At 28.1% G+C, this 22,769-nt stretch overlaps 2 protein-coding genes across 2 annotated transcripts in view; both read left to right on the forward strand.

The window, feature by feature from the left end:
* The window catches only part of LOC113557471, a 205,246-nt gene that overhangs the window by 82,349 nt on the left and 100,128 nt on the right, over positions 1–22,769 (forward strand). The gene's annotated exons all lie outside the window — the stretch shown is intronic.
* On the forward strand, positions 1,264–2,114 carry LOC113559036. The gene is made up of 2 exons (XM_026964634.1): positions 1,264–1,449; positions 1,746–2,114. The coding sequence occupies exons 1-2, from the start codon at positions 1,264–1,266 to the stop codon at positions 2,112–2,114; spliced, it is 555 nt and encodes a 184-aa protein (XP_026820435.1).

Below are 22,769 nucleotides of genomic sequence, written 5' to 3' on the forward strand. Positions count from 1 at the left end.
GAGGAGGGGTGATATGCTTTTTAGCCGAGTTGACCAAATTTTAATGTTATAATTTATGAATTTAATTTATCAAATTAGTTTTTAATACATTTGTTTGTTGTACAAGAAATTCTAATTACTTTCTAATATAATTTAATTAAAGATGAACATTTTTTGTACTAATATAATTTTAATTCTAAATTGTTAAGTTATAACGATAAAATGTTATATACGAGTTATGTGGTCGGTAGTACCTAATCTCGATCATCAAAATATTATCATGTAATGGTAAAATGAATCACCACCAGAATTATATATTTTGTTTCAACTTCAAATTTTAAACTAACTCAATAATACTAGCAATGGATAAAGTTTGTTTTTCTATATCTTCCAATAAAATTGTACACAAAAGTATTATTTTTAAATTTATTTTAGCCATTTTCTTAAACCTTCTTTCTCTTTTTCAACTATTATTTCTAATATAAAAATAACTAAACTATAAACAAAAATAAAATAATTGTGTTTCACTTATTTCATTAGTATTTGTTTATGTCTAATAAAGTTTTCACATTTTTTAAAAACAAAATGTTTTCGATGAACTAAAGAAAACTAATTTACTCAGAATACAGAAAATGAAATTCACATTGACACATTTAATGATAAAAATAATAAAAGTATACTATATTATACGTATGTAGTGTAAGTATAATTGAATTAAAATGTACTTTAAATATACTAAAGTTTTGAAAGTAATATACACGTATATAAATAAGTAAATATTTAATATACATATTATAAGTAAACAACCATATTAGTGTTTTCAACTATATGAAATAATCAAAAATATAACAGATAACATAATATTTTTTAAATTACCTTACTGTAAACAGTTAATTATTAATATTTTAACATTATTGTTTTTTTTTAATTTAAATTTAATTATTCAAACTATTTGTAATCAAATAAACCCTTAAGCAAAGTATCTACCTGAAATATTAAGCACGATTAAAACATTTAAAAATTCAATCTGAACAAATAATTAAATTTAAAAAAAAAATAATTTATATTTAAATGTTTTTTTTCTATCATTATTAATTAATAAAATACTTTTACGTAAAACACAAAAACAATGTATTTTTATCACATTAAGCCATTAATTATTGTTTAGTAGATTGTATAGTAACGCAAATACATGTGTTTTAGTAAATACACACATTTTTGACAGACAAAAACAAAAATATCGTCATTTTTACTTATTTCTTTTTATTTTGGAGTGCCAAAAAAATGAATTTTGAAAATTCCGATGATAATAATGTGTCAGTCGAATTCGACTTCAGGGGGGATGCAGCACCGACAGCCATGGAACCCTATTGTGATGATGTGATAAGCGATTGGCAACAAAGTATAATAAACGAGCTGAGAATAAATCTTTGTCGTGAGGATTTTATATACCTAAATAACCATAAAGAAGTGAGCATCGTTCATTATATCATTATGTAATATACCTATTAGTAATAGGAACCCGTATTGTTGTATGATAATATAATATATAAACAGTGTTTTGGCGACTGTTCATTTTTCTAAAATATAGTGACTTAAATTTAACTCTGACTGACATTTTTATGACCATTCAAATTTTGATTACTAGCGTAGGTATTATATCATTGGTTATAAATTGCAAAGCTGCAAATATTACCAATAATTTTTCATTCAGCCATTGTTCTTTTTTACTATGTTTTTTGACGTATCTTCAATCATACGAACAGGTAGAAGCGATAGTGTCTCTCTTGCTCAATGACATCTTAAAAAAATCACCGAAGAATCCATACGTACACGCTGCCAGTTACTTGAAAAATCCACAGACTGCGAAACTTGTGGCTAACTTCAAAAGGTTCGAAGATCTTCAGTTTGAGGACATTTTTAAAAAGGATTGTCAACAATATGCGACAGCGGCAACGGCAGCGACAATAGCAGCTGATATTGAACAAGTCGAGTCAACGGTCAGTATTTACGAACAAACCGAGGTTTTGGAAAATGACGAGACAGATACGATGGCGGAAAAATCTAACTTATTGGCATGGGATGTGCTGGCGGAAGAAGAAACAGATAATATGACGGTTTCCCAAAAAGAGTGATGAACGTGGTTTTTTGTTAACCACTAGTAACTTAACGATAGACTACAGTATAAGTATAGGACGAAAAAGCCAAATACTTAAAATATTTTATTCGAAACATCTCGCGTTATAATTTTTCAAATAGTCTATTCTATTTATTCATTTATAGTTGAAAAATTTAAAATATCGAATAACAGTAACAACCAAAAGAGACATATTTAATGCATCTGTACATGAAAGAGAGTACCAATTAGGCATTTCACTTAAATATAATAAATATAATATTACTACACAATAATACAATGGGAAATTCACAACAGTATTCTAAACTTTTTTTTTTAAATTTATTATTGCCAGATTTTTGAACTACTTATTTTACAAGTAAAATATACGTATTTTTTAGTGTTAGGTTTTTATATTCGTTAGGAACATTTTGTATACTTATTGAATTTGTATTAAATAAAACTTTTTTTTAATTTAATGAAATACTACATGTGTGAGAACAAAGTGAAATAAATATATTATTAAACTTTTAGTAGTTACATTGAAATATAAACACATTTTCTTTTAAAACTCAGGAAAAAATAAAAATACAATACAATGATTAGGATTAGAATTTATTTTTGGTTAGGTATATTAATAGAATAATAGCAAAATCGTGCTCCAATTCCTAAATTGTATTATTAACATTTATTTATGAAAACTTATAAAACTTCTCGGGAACGCAATTGAATTATAATACGGTACATTTATTTACCTATCTATATAAATTAGTATGTATAACATAGACTGATATATTAACCGAAAGTAAAGAAGTTGCACATTGTTTATGAATATTCGAGACCATAGGTAACGCGATTAAAATAGACAAAAAGCTAATTAAACCGCAAGACCCAGTAAACCTAAGTCTTGTTGAACTGTGGCCAATTAATGACCGATTCGAAGACCAAATAGAAATGTCGTGTACCAAAGTTAATAGCGGCGTTATTAACTAATTGCCATTGTATAAAGCCGTTCATCAGCCGTTAAAGTTTGATAACACAGGGAAGTTTGCGTGGTCGTCAGGCATGATTCAATTTAGTGAAATATTGATTTATTCTTCTCTTACGAATGCGTTATTCAGTGGCAAGCAACAGACACTGATGCAGAAGTTGTATAGTATCGGATACAGTTTTTAATCTATCTTGGCAGCCGCTAGAATTTTTTTTTTCAAATCATAATTATATGTGACTATATACCATCGCACATCCTACATAATTATTTTGTGTTTAACATCTTAAAACGAACCGTAACCACTATAACCAACAATGCAATTATTGTTTCTATTAACGTGACAGGATTAAATAAATAATAACACAGGTAGTATATTTTAGTGGATATGTTATATCGATAGTAACTTTAGTATACATTTACGGGATTTACACAGAATGTCTGTCCAACGCCGCTTTACGGCGATGACACATTTTGCGATCGTAGACATATCGAGTTTCAAAAATACTGAAATAACCATTATACTCAATGGAGTTTTTCAAGTAAAAAACTTACACGATTAGTGAAAACCAAGCAGATCAAAACCCACCGATGTATCCATTGTAAACAGAAAACAAACAGACTCGTGTGTTCGATTATCACCAGATATCGAGTTTCACCCGAGCTCTTTACGTGCCCACTCCGGCAATCTCACTACACCCCGCAGGCCGCGAAACGAGAATTTTCAATAAGTATGGTTCTGACACGAAAAACCTTCCCGCAGTCGTTTAAAAGCACGCGGCTTGCTTCGATCAATGGCCCGAACAAAATAGTGACGGTCGTGTAATACATACTATAATAATAAATAACTACACACGCTTGGCCCGAGGCCGCGTAGGTATTATGGATGTAAGTATGTGATCAATAATCGTAGGACCAACAAATCATCTCCTTGTGTAAAAATCAATCATTTTCTGCTTCTAAGTACATTCGACTTGAGCCTAACTTCGATATCGAAAAAAAAAAGGAGTAAATAAATAACACTGACTTATTATTCTGCGATGATTCTATCAGGAAATATAACATTGTGTCGGTGTATTTTTAATTTTTATACAATAATAATATTAATATATTGATTGAGATTGTAATTGTATAACATTATTTCCATGGCAAAAATGTGTTTTGACAAAATTACGATTTTGAATGCACTCGGATTTCTGAGAATGTGTGACCGTACGGCGAATCCGCCAAAGAATGTATATACCATAATATACCTAGCCTACTTAAATTGATTATCCGCCGTTACATTCGCATCGCGATATAAAAATATCACAACTAGGTACCTATATCGCTTTTGACAAAAAAAGAAACACACAGAATTAGCATAAGGTCGTTGAGCAATCTATAATTTCTGTATTATAGTTAATACTTGATTAAAAAATAAAATACTTTGTTTTCTAATTTTTCTTGTAATACATCTGAATATAACTGTGTATTATTATAATATATAAGTTATATATTTATATATAAATGCATATGAATACATTTTTATTGAAAAAATAAATCACCCATTTAATTCGATGGCTATTTTTTTATTATTATAATTATAATTTATATAAACACCAGTTTAAACTTAAGTCAATAGTTTAAAGATTTTTTTTTTTTAATTAATTAAAATTAATATTTTTATTTAACCTTCAAAGAACATAACGTGCCTCACTGTCTCACTGGTAATGTTCCCGTACGGAAGATCAATATAAGTGAAACCTATTAAAGAAAAATAAACATATTTTCAATTTTTTAAATAAAATTCTAAGTTTGTAAAGATTGTGTTGCTTTAAAAATAAACTTTGGAAAAACAATGGTGTATTAATACAACATGTTTATGTATAGATTTTAATATAATTTTATTAATTTAAGTATATAAAACAAGAATAAAATTTTATAAAATAAACTAGCTGCTCTAGTATTTTTTATACTTTCTAGTAAATTATAACAGATGTAATATTATTGAGTCTCCTAACTCAACTAAATAATTTAAAACAGTTAAATAGATATTGTATCATAGATTATCATAAATTATTCTGTAAAAGTAACATTTTTCAAACGTGTTGTTATACAAGAATAACATAATTTTCTAGGAAAAAGGCCATCAACACATGACTATAACCGTATATTATATAATATTAAGTGTACAGGTACATACGCTTTTTTTCTACGGTTGTCAAATTTTACCGTCTTAAAATAATAATACGTTTCGGCACACCACCATCCATAACGATGTCTGTTTGAGAGCATATCTAACGATCATATACCGTGTATACAGACATTACTTGGCCGATCTATTTGCGTAGGTGAAGGCAACGTTATAAAACTTGATGTGCTTTTTAAAAACGGCGGATTCCGGCAAACGTTAAAGTATATGTTATTATGTGCTGTTACGTGGAACGAAACCATTTTGTTGATAAAATAACGTGTCAGCATATAAGTAGATATTTGTCTAAATATATATATATATATATATATAGTACCCCATAATTTATTTGTTTGCTTTTGGCGCTGACCTTAAAAGTATAAGTACTTTGCTCGACTTGCATATACCTGCAGCAAATGAACTGTCAAAAGATTCCACTCGTATTTTATTTAGTGAAGATCTCTCGATATTTGTCTCGGTATAGTTATAATACAGAACACGATAAACATTTACTTCTGGCCCTTTTTATCTCTAATCATATTAATTTTGTTTGCACGTTTCCTATACAACTCTCGGTAATTTGTTTATCATAAATTATTATTAGGTAAAATATCAATGGGATGTTCTCTTTAAGTTTACAGTTTGAAAATAGTTTATTTTTAAGTTTCAAATGTCAAATAACAAACACTAAAATCATAATAGACATCTGAAATAATATATTATAATACGGGTTTAAGTGTATGTAAACATATAGAGCTAACCAAAAGTATAATCTACGTAGTGCTTCATCGCTAAGGTTTCAAACACTTAATAAATCCTAAATTATTTAAAATCTTACGGCATAAGTCCCTATATTTTTCGAGTATCACCTTAAAATTTATGTCCACGCACCTCTATGAATTCGTGAGTAATTGTTAAAACTATTCCCTCACGGTGCCATTTTACATATTAAACTTGGGATTGGACAGGTCTAGCGATTATATCCGTTTGACTCATAAAATATTTATAAACGGTATATACTACTTATATACCAAGCTTCACTTGACTTTTTGAAAGTTACCCATATGTTTTTTTTTAGTATTATTTATTCCAATAATCTTAATATTTGAAGATCTACAAGAAACTTTCATTTTAAGTCTAAATTTATTTGATAGATGATAGAAAAATTTAAAGCTAAATTCTTTGCCGGTAAAAACAAAAAATACTTATCCGTAAATTAAATGTTTTATACAAGTTTAAATACTTACTTGTGTGGCTATTTCTATATAATATATGTTAGTAATTGGTAAAATAAGTGACCTATCACATTATTAAATAGGTAATGACCTTAATTCTTTATTGAATATTTATAATATAAATTAAAGTACTTATAATAACTAATTTATTAATTTATGCTTAAAATACAATTCATCATTTAAAAAAAAAAAAATTAAAAATTATTCAAATAAAAACTAAAATAAAATTATTTAGTTTAATGTAAAATCTAATAGTTTTTAAGAAAGTAAAAACATATTATTGTTTTTATTTTTCATAAGCACCAGTGATTTTTTATTTATAAATAATAAATGTCCTGTGGGTATGGAGTATAAATATAAATAACATATAAGGATATATAATAACAATTCAAGTAAATAGTAAATACAATAATATAGCTTTATATAAAAATTATGCAAATAAAAAGAGGTGTGAAAAGATATTAACAATGCTTTAAGAACGATTCAGCTAACGGGAAGGTGAGGTGATAATAACCAATTTATTTTAAACAGTCGTATGCTTTATAATATTTATCAGTATTGATAGTTACCAACACTTAATTTTGCTTTATGGAAATTAATGATTTCCTATCACGAAGTTGCAAAATAAAATAATCGATGTTAAAGAAAACATGCACTGCCCACTAGCAATTGAATCGTCTGCTTTCATATATTAAAGTATACAGGTAAATATAAATTTGTCAATATGACGATATTATCTCTTAATTAGGTACTTATTTGACTGGTTTATAAATAAATAATAATAAAATCAGTTTTGGTGTAATTAGTATCGACAATGTAACAATAATATTATAATATATTATACTGTAAATTGGTACAATATTTTGTCTACAAATAATTTTTTTATTTAATTTATTTTTATATCGTTTTGCATAGTTAATAATTTGATAGGAAATTAAATATCATAAAATATACTGCGATATTTAAAGTTTAAAGTTAAAATATTGAAAAAATCTATTCAATTATGTTTTACTGTTTCTAAATTTACAAATCAAAAATAATTGCTTGTTTTTAATTAAACAATTTTAAAACTATACTTTAAAGTATTGATAAGATGAATTTTAGAAGGCAATTTAAATGTTAACACAATTAACTAAATACACATACTTATTTACAGTAAGTAATTAAACTTACAAGTATAGAACACAAATTATAAAAATATTTAGTTCAAATTTTAAATAATTACTAAACATCATCATTTGGTATAGTATGGGGAGAGGGGGGTTGTTCACCCCTAAATACTAAAACAGTCATTAGCCCCTCAGCTATAATAGCAATTATTATTAAATTAAATTTAGCCTGAGACAGTCATTAGCCTTTCCAAGTTTAAAATTTTAATTGTGCATTTATGCATATACTATATAATATCTTTATATAATATATTGACTTCTTGAATTATAACTAATAGTAATACAATATTATATTTTGCATAATATTTCATTACAAATTTCTCATTGCATATTTGATTGGAACTTTAAAAAAAGTGTTCTGTGTATTCTTATAACAATATTATATTTTTCATATATTTTAATATTATTTGTATAGGTGTATGACTGGAAATGAATAAAATAAATTCGACTAAAGTTACTGATGTTTTCTATACATTAACTAAATTTCCTATGAAATAATAACTCATGTACATTGGCCAATTGTAGGCGTGTTGATAAAATTATATTGGATTTAAGTATGTATGTGATTTTACTTGAAACATGTATAAGAAATAATTAGTGTTCGTACCAAAAAATATATAATCGCTTATATAAATATAATGATATAATAGGACGCCATATCTAACACAAGCAAAACTGTATAGATATTTAACATGAATACGATATCGTGAACAATATACTTACTTAAGATATACAATTAAATGTGTTATCGGTTGTAGAATCGGCGGTCTATTGTATTGGAAACGCTGTTTTATAATTTTTCATTCATTCGTTTACGATTTACAATGGAATAGAAATTTCAAAATATTTTTCTTGAATAAAAAAAACAACAACAACAACAACAAAATAATCATAATATTATAATGAGAGCATAATATGTAGCATAAATGTTATTATCATAATTATGTGCTATATACACGGTGTTCTTTGTAATCCGAACAGTATTTATCTTTTTGCAGTCGAAACACCCATCAAACGTACATTAGGTGCCTATAATTGGTTCTTTAAAATTTAAGTAGATTTCACTTTGAATAAAACGTGATTATATTCAACTCATATTATAGGCGTGTCAATGCGCATAGTGTCTATTGTGACAAAACACTGTCAGTAAGGTCATCAAAGGGTGGAATAGAGCCATACATTATTTATACATATTCGTTTTCAACAGTAATTCAAATACCTATATATAAAGATTGAGCCGATTAGTAAAAGAAGGCGGTTTTAATACAATTTTAGTCATAGCCACACACACACCAACCTATTACATCGGGTGTTTTGTTATCGCAGTATATTGATTTTGAGTAAGTCATTACTATATCATTACTTAGGTACCTACTTGATTTTTATTGTTATTTTTAATAAGATTACCTTGGATTTTTAGTTACTTATTAAATATATTATACTTAGAAACTTACAATCTCTGAATATTGCTGTCTTGACGATTAATTTAATTTAAAAACATATATGTATATTCCTTTTATATTTTTTTATTATTAATTTTTATTTTTTATTGGTTAGGTATATCTGTGTATTTCCAAAAGAGGTCCCTTTTTTTTAATACAATATCACTATTTCGTAATATTTTTTCCGGCGAGTACTTTTGATTTAGTTAAATAAAATATATAGACTAGCATACATTACTCTCTTAAAATAACTACTAAAGAGCATATTCTGTTATATTACACATTTGACGAGTTTTCCTTGTATTGTGTAATTAAAAACTTTTAAGCTTTTTTAAATACTTCTGACGTTCTAAAAAGTACTTCAACAAAAAGTCAAAAAACTTAAGTGGTATAACTACGAGTGGTTCAACTAAATACCTAAACAGATCTACACATAGTTTTCACTTCATATTCTCTTTTCTAAAAAATATTAGTGAAATGTTGCGCTGTGAACTTGAATTGTAAATAAGTACTTAAGATGGTGGAAACTAAACTAAAACAAAAGAATCAGCAAGAAATGCTCAATTATTTGTTTGTTTTTTATTCAACGTATAAATAAGTAAAAAAATTAAAATAGTAGTAATTTCTTAGTTATTTTTTTAAAGCTATATGGCTTTTTTACAATTGTAAAACTGTACAACTAATTAGCAAGATATAAAGTATAATTATTAACATAATGATATTGTGTAGTTAGTTTTAGTATAATATACTAACATTTAAAAATAAAATATATATAATTTAAATCAAGTGATTTATAGTAGATGATAAACCGAGTATAAATAGAAATTACGGCCTTAGTTGGAATTAATTAATATTTAATTTTTAATAGTACGTCATTCATAGAAAAGTTTGTATTAAGTATTAACAGGACTTTACATTTACTATACATAGGTCAAGACGTACCAATTAAAATTTTTGTGCATAATTATTTAATTAAAACATAGGTAAACTCGTGCTAATATAGTAAAAAAATAGAAATAATTAATGAAAAAGCAAAATAGGTACGATAGCTTTATAAAAAATTAATGTAGAAAGTCTGCATTTGCTAAAGGTTTTGTTATAGACATATGATTTTGTAGGTTGTTTGAAGAAGAATACAACAGAAAATTTATTAAGTTTGAAAAAATTGAATGAATATGTTTGATATTATGTGCTAGTGCAGCAATTACATTTTTTAGACATACGTGCAAAAATATTGTAGACGCATTTGCCCCGTTGACATAAACGTAATTGCGTAAATAGATCGAGACGTATTCTCTGGTAAAAAATTACCCCACCCCCAAATTTTATTTGGCATCAGTACCCTCCAAGTTTTTATTAAATCCTATGCAAGGAAATAAAGTTTGTCAAATCATATATGGATAAGAAGATTAGTGAAACTTTCAAGTACCTACATTTAAATAAGAAAAAGTTATCGAAATCGGGAAACGAAAAAGAAGTTTAAGTGCTACTTTAACAAAATTATCAACTATTTTTTAATAAATCTAAGATATTATATTATAGCAACGCTATGTATTAATAAATGATTATTAAAACAATTTACAACAATCATTAGATATATAAATAAACCATGACATATTTTTTTTGTATGTCAATTGTCAATTTATATAGGTATTGATAAATCCATAAATTATTGTATTTTTTTCCCCATTGTTTAATGTAAATTGATTTTGCAATGTCAAAATATGTTATGATAAAAGTTATATGTATTTGTTTTAGCAAAATAAGGTGTTATGTTTAATAATATTATTGTTTATTATATTCTTCTGTAAAATTAATAAAAAAAACTATTATCATTGAATATAATATTATAATAATACTATGCTCCTAATATTTAAAAACAATGTTTTAGTAATTTAACGAAATTGTCGTAAATAAATTATTTGGGTAAGACGGCTTAATTAAATAATATTATGATGTTTTAGATAAATTATATAATAATGCTTATATAACAAAATTCAATGTATCTGTATTGTATATGTGAACCTTTACATGCACACTAACCATAGCACTGTACTTGACGTATTAGTGACCTCAGTTCTTCGAGTTTCACGAAAATCGTTTGATTGAAAATTAAACGGCACGATGGACGCGGAGAAGAATGCGAGCAAAGACCGCGATTTCCACAGATTCGCTGACAGCGAATGCAAATTATTGCGGTAAACCTTTTGCGATTACGTGTACCGTATACAAATGGTGAACGACGATTATCAAATTTATAACATCGCCGACATCAGTGTTTCCCAACTTCTTTTACTCGTGGAACCTTTGCAAGAGCTTGAACGTTTTGTGGAACCCTCATATATTTGTCGGGAGCTATTCTACGTTAGAATCATAATTTAAATAAAAAATATTATTAATTAATTTATATTTTCTCAAATTTCTCACGGAACCCTTGGCACCGGCTGACGGAACCCTTAGGTTCCGAGGAACACCAATTGGAAAACACTGATATAAAAAATATATATATATATAGCGCGTTACTTGTGACCGGATAACTGTGATGTATTTTTTGTTGGTAAATTATTAAAGCCTACGGTTTTTCTCTGCATCCATCGAGTTATTTGATTTTTAATGATTTCAATACTTTATGGACAACCGTTAACGCGACCGGAAGTGGAGGGGGTCTTAGCTCTGCCAAAAATCCTCCTGAGAAAAAGTGCTCACAAGACTCGAGAAAAAATGTACACAAGAAAAATACGCATTTATCTACCAGATCAGTTTAATGATTAATTTATTTTGTACGTCGAGGCTCTACCGCCTGTAATTTTAAAAACCCCCGGCCATCTTATGCACACGGTCGCTACAACAGCGGTTAACCGCTATAATTCACGGTTAATCCGTCACGGTTCTATATTATATTTTATCGTCTCTCGATCAAATAGCGTTTACGCGATTGCGTGATTTGCCGTGCAGTGCGGTGACGATACGATAGTCTCGCCGAGTTGCGTGTACGTATATTATTATAATGTTATATATTTGCGATCATCGTCATCGTCCGAACCGACGAAACGCATCGTCTGTTTCGTCGGGATTACGCGAACTGTGTATGGCCGGTCAAAAGGCGTTACACACGATACCGTGCACCTAATCTAGGCCCGGATTGAATCGGTGAGCTACAGAGAAAAATTCGGTGGGCCGCCTAAAATTTGGGCTGGTAGTCGAAAAATGGGGAGCAAACTTTTTTAAAAACTTCTAAATTATTGAATTTTAGGGTTCAAATCTTCGTAGCTTATCATATTTAATACCATATTTCTAGTCTACCCTAAAATTTAATCAATTTTCAACCTAAAAATGGGCCGATAGAAATTTAAAATCTTAGTGGGCCGAAAAGTCTCAATCCGGCGCTGCACCTAGCTGTATGTCAATTATGACGACGACTATCGGTTATTTATAAATTAGATAAAATTTACAAAACATGTAACTGCTGCACCTCACGTCACGCGTATGTGGAGGTCGATGCGTGTGAGATCCGAGCTGATTATCGAATTTAATGAAGCGGCCGCGCAAAATCGAAATCAATAATAATATGATATGTAGTGGCACGAAATACTGAAATATTAAGATGTACCGCCACTAGCGCGAATGGTGTCCACGAACGAGGAACAAAGTGCTGTACTTAGTATATGTCGTATTATAATAAACTATGTGGACACTGAAATTTGACGGTTGTTTTTGTGGCACACCGTCGTTCGGACATCGTTTGAAAACGGTGTTCGGCTGATTCAGCGTGTTGTATCATATTATCACATCGGTTATAGGTATTACACGCCGTTCAATGTTTTTTTTTTTTTTTTTTTTTTTTTTATCGAAAAAGAACGCTGACGACACAGCACATCGCTTAAATTGTTGGTGCTTAGGTGCACCCCACAAGTCACACCACTGAGGCTGCGATAGGGCGCATCAATACAAGCGAGTGTTCCTCATAAGTTTTTAAGACGGAAATTTAAAAATAACTAAAATACGTATAGCCGACATTTATGTAAATATATCGATTGAAGCTTACGTGTTGACGAAATCCAATATGTTTTAAATTAAAATAATAATGATCGATGTCAGTTACCCAGTTATATATTTTATTTGTAATTCAAAATTTTTTACAGTGTGTGTTTGTCTACGCCGTTCCGAATTACGTTGATGTTGACTTATAAGCTAGTAATAATAAGGTGTGATATTATGATATTATGATAATTTTTATGTACATTGTAATATATGCGATGTTGCAGGCCACCAAAATTGGTTTGAAATATCGCATTACTATATACTCGTAATACATTTGATTCATTGAATTAAAATTTAAATGTAACACATTCATTGCAGTTAGGTACTCGTCGAATAATTACGAGGTATACTCGAAATACACTGCTCAGCAGAGTGAGTTCTCTAGATTGTTGTGTTCTTTTGTATTATATTTATTATTATGTTTATGATAAAATTCGAATCAGCAATGCCTCTGCAGTGTATACGCTTGAGCTATGCATACTAATATATAATAATAATGGTACTGGTTATTTAATGTAATTAATCCCTCGTATTTAATTTTAAATACATATTTGGCTTTATTAAAAATAAGTTTCACGACCGATCAAAGTTGTTTGAGCAATTCTAACTCCAAACTCGTAAATAGTTATATGTCATTAAATTTTTATTGCTGTTGGCTTGATGCATACTACTTGTGTTCGACATTATTCTGATTCCGAATAAAACGGCTTATAGCTATAGCGTATCTTTTAAATTACCTTAGTAGCGTCCCAGATTTAGAAATCTTAAGTTATTTATTACTAACTATTATAATATATATTTAATATTGTATCATAACTGTCACTCATTAAAATAATTACAAATTACGCACAGATTCTATGTAATAAATGATTCGATTTTATTATATCTATTGCTTAAAATACTTTTTATATTATACATTTACAATTATTTTTAGAATAAAATAAAATACCTAATAACAATTAAAAATTAAAAATATTTTATATCTTATTTGTATATGTATAATATTCTTTTGATACATTTATAAAAAAATATGATAATATACTAACATTTTTGTATAGTTATAGTATCAACCTTAATAAGATAATGTAGACTAAAAATCTTTGTTGTTGAAGCCTTTTATAGTAAATTATAAAAATATATTATAATTTATTTATTTTATAAGTTTAGAAAATTATTGATTTTATGACGTTATAAATGTAATAATAATTAAATTAAAAAAATATATACTAATATGTGTAAATTCTATGCAAATGTGTATACATTTAAAAATAGTTATAGCTTAAAACTATATTAAACGTTACTTTCGTGTATGAACACCTATCTACATTTGTATGATTATAATAATAAAATATGTCTGGGTACTATAGTATCAATTAATCACCTAATAATGTATTATGTCAATAATCACAGTAAAAAATGTGCCACGCATACATAACGAGCAGGCTGGATTTCGTCTACTCCGTAGCAGGTGAAGTTTTCTGTCGAACAGCTAATGTATCAATGCCCGTCGTAAGTTTAAAAATAAATGTATTCTCTTTTCAATAAGATCGTAGATTCTGTATGTTCCAATCGTAAAATGTATCGTATGCAAGCTGGGGACATCTGTTCGCGCATTGATTGTTTCGAGAATAACTTGTAGGTTGACCGATGTATATATATATAATGGATATAACTACAATAATATCGACGAGCCTGTACTACGGTGATTATAATATTTCTGTTTGATAATATAAAATTACTCATCATTAATAATCCGGCTTAATGACGGAATGTCACAGTATGTTTTTGTTCCATACGGACAATGGCCACTTAACACAGACTGTCATGAATCATGATTCATACGATAGCCAAGCTATATATAATAATATGTATACATATATAGGTAATTATTATGTATATTATTCGTACAATTAGTATGTAACTCATAAGTCAGAGAGAATAGGAAATAGATGTTATTCTTATTTTTTAGTATTTTTTAGTATCAAATGTATGTTAACATTAAGGTAAGGTCGATACTCGATTTCCGTCGTCCGATTAACCGAATAATTTTTTCACGTGCGATTGATTTATTGTCGGACGCGACCACACATTCCGTGATGTTTATTTATATATAATTAATATTGATCTTTATTGTTATAATAATATATTCGTCTATCCGTGTTGAACATGTGCTTCTACGATAAATATTAATTGAGTGGAACGGAGGGAGGGAAATATTGTATGTGCGTATGTATGTGAGAGAGAGGCACTGTTTAATTTAGTTATATTAATATCAGTATTGGGTAGTATCCGTCTATCTACTACTGTGAGATAATTATTGTGAGATGATGGACCACGTCATGACAATGAATCAAATAGGTACATAACACATTCGTTTTTACGCGGGTACAACGTATTTAGTTCAGTGTCATATTATTATTATATTAAACATTTCAAACAAAACGCACGGCGACATCTACCGTTGCAGCTATGGATTTCGTTCTCGCCGCGAAGTGGACACGATAATAACAATCGCAGAAGATGGCGCTGTTACATTGACAATGCGATAATTTAAATATTGTTAATATTTTTTTCCACGTTAAAGGACCACCACACCAACATTAGTTTTCTCTGTCCATCTCCCACATAATATACCTATGAACAAAGATACATTCCATATTTTCACGATTGCGACTCTCTGGCTCAGTTTAAGGGCAAAGGCACCTATTATTTTTAAAGAAGGATATTTTCTGCACATTGATCGGATAGATTTTTAATAATTACATTTTTTTATAAAACATGTTTTAATTTAAAGTGATTTCGATTATTTTTAATTATTAATAACTTATTCAAAAATGTAAATATTAAAAATCTATCCGGTCAATGCACGGTAAATATTTTTCTTTATAAAATATATAATGGGTGCCTTTGTCCTAAACTGTACCAAAGAATCGTAATCGGGGAAATACGAAATAACTTTGTTTCTTTATTGCGTAGGGTATAGACAGAGAAAACAAATGTCGGTGTGACGGCTACTCAATGAATAACGTATACGGTTGAAATGATATAAACATTATTATTTTTATTAGCGCCGGATCCGATTGTTGTATCTGTTAATCAACAATTGTTGTATGATAAATTTCTGCACGAGATAGATAATAGCGTATTGTTGTGTATGATAAGATATTGTGTGTTGTTTTAATGGTAAATGTATATGATTAAATTTTTCGTCTTTGAATAAAATTAATGCTTTTATTAGCACGACGTTTTTCTATGGCTTATATTGTTGTAGTGTGCGCTCAGAGATAGACAATTATCGTTGGTATTTTGTATCATATTACACTACTTTCAATTTGAAAAACATCTATGTAGAATATAGATAAATAATGTATCCAGTGCTTGTCTTGGAGGGGAGAGACGCGGGAGGGGACTTAACACTGTACTTAGGTACACTAGCGTACCCCTTATTCCTAGGGTGAACCCCCATTGATTTTGCGAGTTATAATAAAATTCTAGAGACGCTACTTTTTCAATAGTTATAGAGTACCTCTACTAATTTTTTTTCCACATAAAGCATTGGATGTGCTTATATATGATATTTAATTTATATTGATAAACTTATCAATCTTGATGTTAAACTTTAAAATAAACTACCTACAGAACAAAAAAATTTAAAAATTAATAATTTATCATTATTAGTATATAATAATTACATATGTCAATATAGCATACAGATAATATTGGTTTGTATAACACTATAAAACAACATTTATAATTACTGTTATGAATCAATCACAAAAACATTTCCTTAATGACACCCCATTTTATAATTTTGAAATATATTTATATACAATTTTAAATGTTTAATCCATTATTGTTATTTAAACTGATATATTTTTTTTTAAACGAGTTATTTTTAATCAAATATTCTAGTTTTTTTAAATTTATATATTTATTGTAATATTGTTTATTACTAAGACAACTATTCATACGTATGTTTGTAAAGTATTTTATTTTTTTGTATTTAACTTAATTCGTTTATTATATTATGTTTGTTCTCGTAAATTATAATAATTATTTAAATATACCCTACAATAACTCAAATTAAATAATTTTAACACAATTTTTCAGCCTAACATTATGTTACATAGAATATATTTTAAATTATACTAATGTTTATGTGTGTTTTTTAATATATCGTTTAATTTAAAATTGACATAAGCTACACGGTCTATAATATTATACAGAACCATTGCATTTGCCATTTTATTAACGTACTGTTGAATATAATTTTGTTGTATCATTCACTTATAACACCGAAACAATAAATACGGGTTAGTCAATATTCTTATAGAAGTATAAAGCATTTAAAACACATAAGTATAAATTTTCTCGTTTCGAAACTATTTTAATTGATGTAGACGAAAAACATTTTGTAACAGTTCAAATATGGTGTTTTTGATTTACTAGTTATTGTAGACGATCATGTAGCTACACAACAATAAACACGTACCTGCTTTGATCTTTCACTTAAGGGTGGACTAATTAGTTTAACCCTTGACTTCTGGCTCCCGAACAATCAGCTATAGGCGTCAAATCAAATTAAGTATTTTATACATAGGTAGTGATAAATGCGGTCACTTTATAATTTATACTGTAAGATATCTACTTAATAGTTTGGTCAGTATACGTACAACTTAACAGTACGCGTGAAAGAACTACCTATTAATGAACGGGGTCTACTGCAGTGTTGTACTTCTTTAGAAAACTATTTTGTACCAGCAATAAAACTCAAACATGCACTGCAGTAGCACTAGAGATCAAACACATAATTTTAATTTTAAATTGGATGACTAATTGTTCTGACAAAAACTAGTCATTATAAAATACTTTTTGAAATAATGAATGTTCACCGATAAAAGAATCAATAATTTTAATACATATACTACAAATTACAATATTTAACTTATTAGGTATTTCACGAAGTAAATAGTTTATATAAATTCGATTTTTTTGTTTTTGTTTATTTCAACACTTATGAATACTAAACATTAACGATGACATAACTGTTATAAAAATAAGTATTTCATAAATTATTTCTTGATGAAATGTAAATATAATTAAGAAATGTTTTGCATTAAGAGTTTTTAAACAGTATTAAAATATATCAACTATACAATTTTTTACAAAGGATTTTAATTAAAAAAAAAACAAATACCTAATGACTCATTAATTATAATAACTTTACTCGATTCTAAAGTATATATATATATATATAAATGTAATTTACATTTTTTTAAACATTTTAATTTAGAATGTATTTAAATTCATCATATTTTAATTGCAATCGCAGATCAATGATGTCTTAACACTTACTATAGATAGATAAACATCTGGATATAGTATTTATTATACTCCGACAAAATAATTCCATATAAAAAAAAAAATCGTTTCTGAGTCTATCCTCTGCACAATAACATCAACTCCTCAGATTTTCTCAGACCCGTTGCAGATTTATCCCCATCGCTGCCAATCATGTCATTCGTAACCAGCTTCTGTGTCTGGCTCTATTCGGCCTACGACGGCACCGTAAATGGAATTCGGTCGCGTTTAAAGAAAAATTGGCAACCAAAAAAAAAAAAAAAATACGCTGGACAGATAACCATCGTATCACTATATCGTGAATATACATAGTGGATGACGGTCGTCCCTGTGGAAATTTGGTCACATGGTAAAACGTTTTACGGTGGCGACGATCGATTAATCTGTAATCTTAACTACTCGTGACACATACGATATAATGCCATTTTCATAAGCTCCTTAGCGCTATCCAATTTATCGGCCGTCACTGTATACCTTGCGCGGCTGCATGACATATATTGGCCACAAGTCACCAGTATTTTGGAAACACCGTTTTCCAAACAGAAACGCCACACTGCAATCGCGTCGACGTTGTCGAGGGCACAGACAGTCCCTCGGGGACCTCAAAATGAGGTAAAACGAAAACACGCTACATCGGAACCCGATTAGTTACGTTTGATATTCCGTCCCACTGTAATATTTTTGTGATATTATCAACGCATCTTTTTTTCTATAGACAAAAATGTAGTATTATAACAGTAATTTTGTATTTTTTCTTAATATAACTTGTGGCTTAATTATAATAAGTGTTTTTTTTTTTATGAATTTCATAAAATATTACTTTTTTGTATCCAAAATTACCATAAAATATATACGTATTGCGTGCTCAAAAGCTCATACTCACGTATGTTTTTTTACGTCTGTCGAAGTATATATAAGTTGTGTGTATTTAAAGCGTGTTCAAGATAAGTATTTTTTTTTAACTCAATAATAAATATGACATATTCGATCAACAGCTAAAATTATGCTCTACAATACGTACATTGTGTGTAATACGAAATTACAATAACAGTACCTATACGCTGATAGTAAAACACTGTTACAGTAATTCTATTTTATTCAATATGTATAATGTATATGTTATATTATTGTGCATCAAATAAAATAGAAATACTGTAATAGTGTTTATTTATACATGTGATATACTACATACGTGTGTATGTGTGATCTTACAGCCGTTTATTCGTTCATTTTTGAGTGTAAGGTAGGTATCAATAATCCTTGAGACTGCTACATAAATATACTTTGGTCGAAGTTGTTTCGTTTCATCATTTGTCCGTGTAATGCTACCAGGTCATCGGTTAAGTAAAAATATTATATTAACATTTTATTTCAATATATATGTGTTAAATTTTACGTAGTATATTTAAGACTTATTAACACCAAAATTCTCTCGTATTCTCTTGTTTGGTATTAATCTATTACTTTTACAATCAGAGATAGAGAGATAGACAGCATTTTATAATTATTATCATGCAATGGTTAATTGTATTACGATAATTCATAACGTTTTATTCATTAAAGTCGGACAGGATTCGTAGATTTTGGTAATTAGGTTAAGTTAAATCTTTTAAAAAGAAACTCTGCTAAGTAAAATTAGTTTGGGTAGATTCAGCTCGGTGTCACACGGTTCAACGTTTTTTCTTAGGCAAATCAAAAATGGCTGAGAAATCTGTCCTAGTTCCTAATATATATATATATATATATATAAATGTACAAAATATAAATAATATATCAAAAAGTCCTGACTCGTGATACACTCTCGACCTTTTAATATACAAACTAAAATTGCACGCAGTGTATAAGCTGTATAGCAAGAAACTTTATATGTACACAAAAAAAAGTTAGGTATGTATAGCAGTTAATAAATAATAAAGTATAATATTAGATTGCATATTTGTTATAATCTTTAAGATAAAAATTTAAACCACTATAGCTCGTAATACGATTTGAACATTATTTCCAAGCATAATCAAAACTGGGATAGCCCCTTGCTTAGCTTATAAAAATATGTATACGTCTAAAATCTAACGGATACTTATGAACAGTTGAAATAATCTAAATAGTTACCAATAAAGTCAAGTTCTATTTTAAAATAAATCTCAGTAATTTATTCTATAATTAATTAATTAAAACCCAGTAGTTATATCTTGTTTGGAGGAATTTCTTTATAATGAAGGTATTTATAAATAATTTTGAGTTTAATTATTCCTAATTTCATAAATTGTCAAGTACACTCCAAAATACTCCATATTATGTTTAACAACTTGTCGACTTATTAATTTCAGTAGATACCTACTGAAATAAATCACTTACTAAATACTAGAGACTGAATTTGGATACATAACTTTTTGATTAATTAAATAAGTACTTATGTTAAATTTATAATATTGTAGTATATAATTACAGTATTATAGTGTTTGAACAAGTTTACCTAAATTTGTTTATTGATACATAGCACATATTAAATTATTAGATAATGCGAATATATACATATGAATTACAATATATGTACACGAAGACTTTTCACATGTTTACTCTGAAAGAATAAACACATATATAGCAATAATTTACTATTATTAAAAGTTAAATTTGGAAGGGTATAATGGGTTTTTTAAATATCCTATAATTTGTTTGGTTTAAGGTCTTATTGAAAACCCAATACAAACCTTAGTAATGACATGAACAATTTAAACATGATTTAAGCTAACTATAGGTTAGTATAGTTGCTTATTGTCTGTCTAATTGAGGTTTTTGGCCTTTACTAAGACAATAATTAATGATGATCACTGATAAGTCTTGAAAAAAAAAAATATATTAGTTCAATTTATGTATAAAAAGCGATTGCGATGTGTCGAGAAAATTATATATTGTAACTTCAAATAATATTATTTATTTATATATATTTATAACTTATAAGTATATACATGATTGAACATTACCTCACCAAATCTACAGCTAAATCCGTACGGTTTATTTTGAAAAATTTAATTTAAAACGACTAATAACTACACGATTATTTATTTTTTATTTTTACAATATTTGCTATATGACGTATAACATAATATTATGTAGTACTGCGTAGATTACAAAAATAAAATATTTTATTAATTTTATGGTCTACGGAATTATCATATGAAATGAATGCAATTCGAACGATTTATGTTATGCAAAAATAGATCCGAGTATTGTTGATTGGATATTTAAGTTTTATTTATCATATTCGGTAGGTATAACGAAATACAATTACCAAGATAGACTATTTTGACAAATGGCAATATTTTTCTCTTATAGAACTTTCAAATCCCCTAAATCCATACCATTCGTCACTGTTGCTCCTTTACCGCACATCCATAATTTCACTAAAAAATAAAAATATACTCCTATAACCCTTTCATAATAATACAGTATTGCATATTTAATTGGTAACATATTTCTATATTCATCTGAACATACAAACGCATAACTTTTAATTGGAAGTGTATCGATGCATAAATATACGTGTATTCATGTATTCACGTAAAATAAATTTAATTTTCAACAATCAAACTTACGATTTAGGCATCCGGAATGCAATGGCATGTGCTCTGCATCCACTACAATTATCGTATTGCGGTGCTGGTTACGCACCGTGCGACTTATAACTGCGGGTACACGTGTATCGAGTATATTGTGAATCATTATATATTATAAGTCCCTACTCAGTCGAACACAATAATATTAGATTTCTATACAATAATATAAACAGATTAAATGAAAACAATATTACAATGCGTTATGATCGTTAATTCCGAAGAATTACGTCCATTTCATCGTAAATATAGGTACACTGTTTGTGTGAATAAAATATATAGGCCACGCCGTGTGATGTGATGGAGTTCGCACAGAGTTATGGAGGCATAAACGCGCCCATTGTTTATAAATAAGTGAGGCTGAATCGTGAATTGATGAACGCATACAAGCGCATAAACATTTATATTTATGGGCTAAACAGTAATACTCGGAGAAGGGTGAGAGGGGGGGGCAAAAACATCCGTTTAAGAGACAGGCTTAGTCAGGGGATTTTATAATAATTGGAACAGCGAATGTAATTAACGATGAATACACAAGCACAAAACTTAATTCGTTTCGGAAAACGTACTGTACGTACATTATTATTATTATATATCATTATATCATTAACATGCGTGTTTATATGATTTCTTCGATATAAATTAAAATTTCAA

This window comes from Rhopalosiphum maidis, chromosome 4 (assembly GCF_003676215.2).
Source record: "Rhopalosiphum maidis isolate BTI-1 chromosome 4, ASM367621v3, whole genome shotgun sequence".
Lineage (NCBI taxonomy): Eukaryota > Metazoa > Arthropoda > Insecta > Hemiptera > Aphididae > Rhopalosiphum > Rhopalosiphum maidis.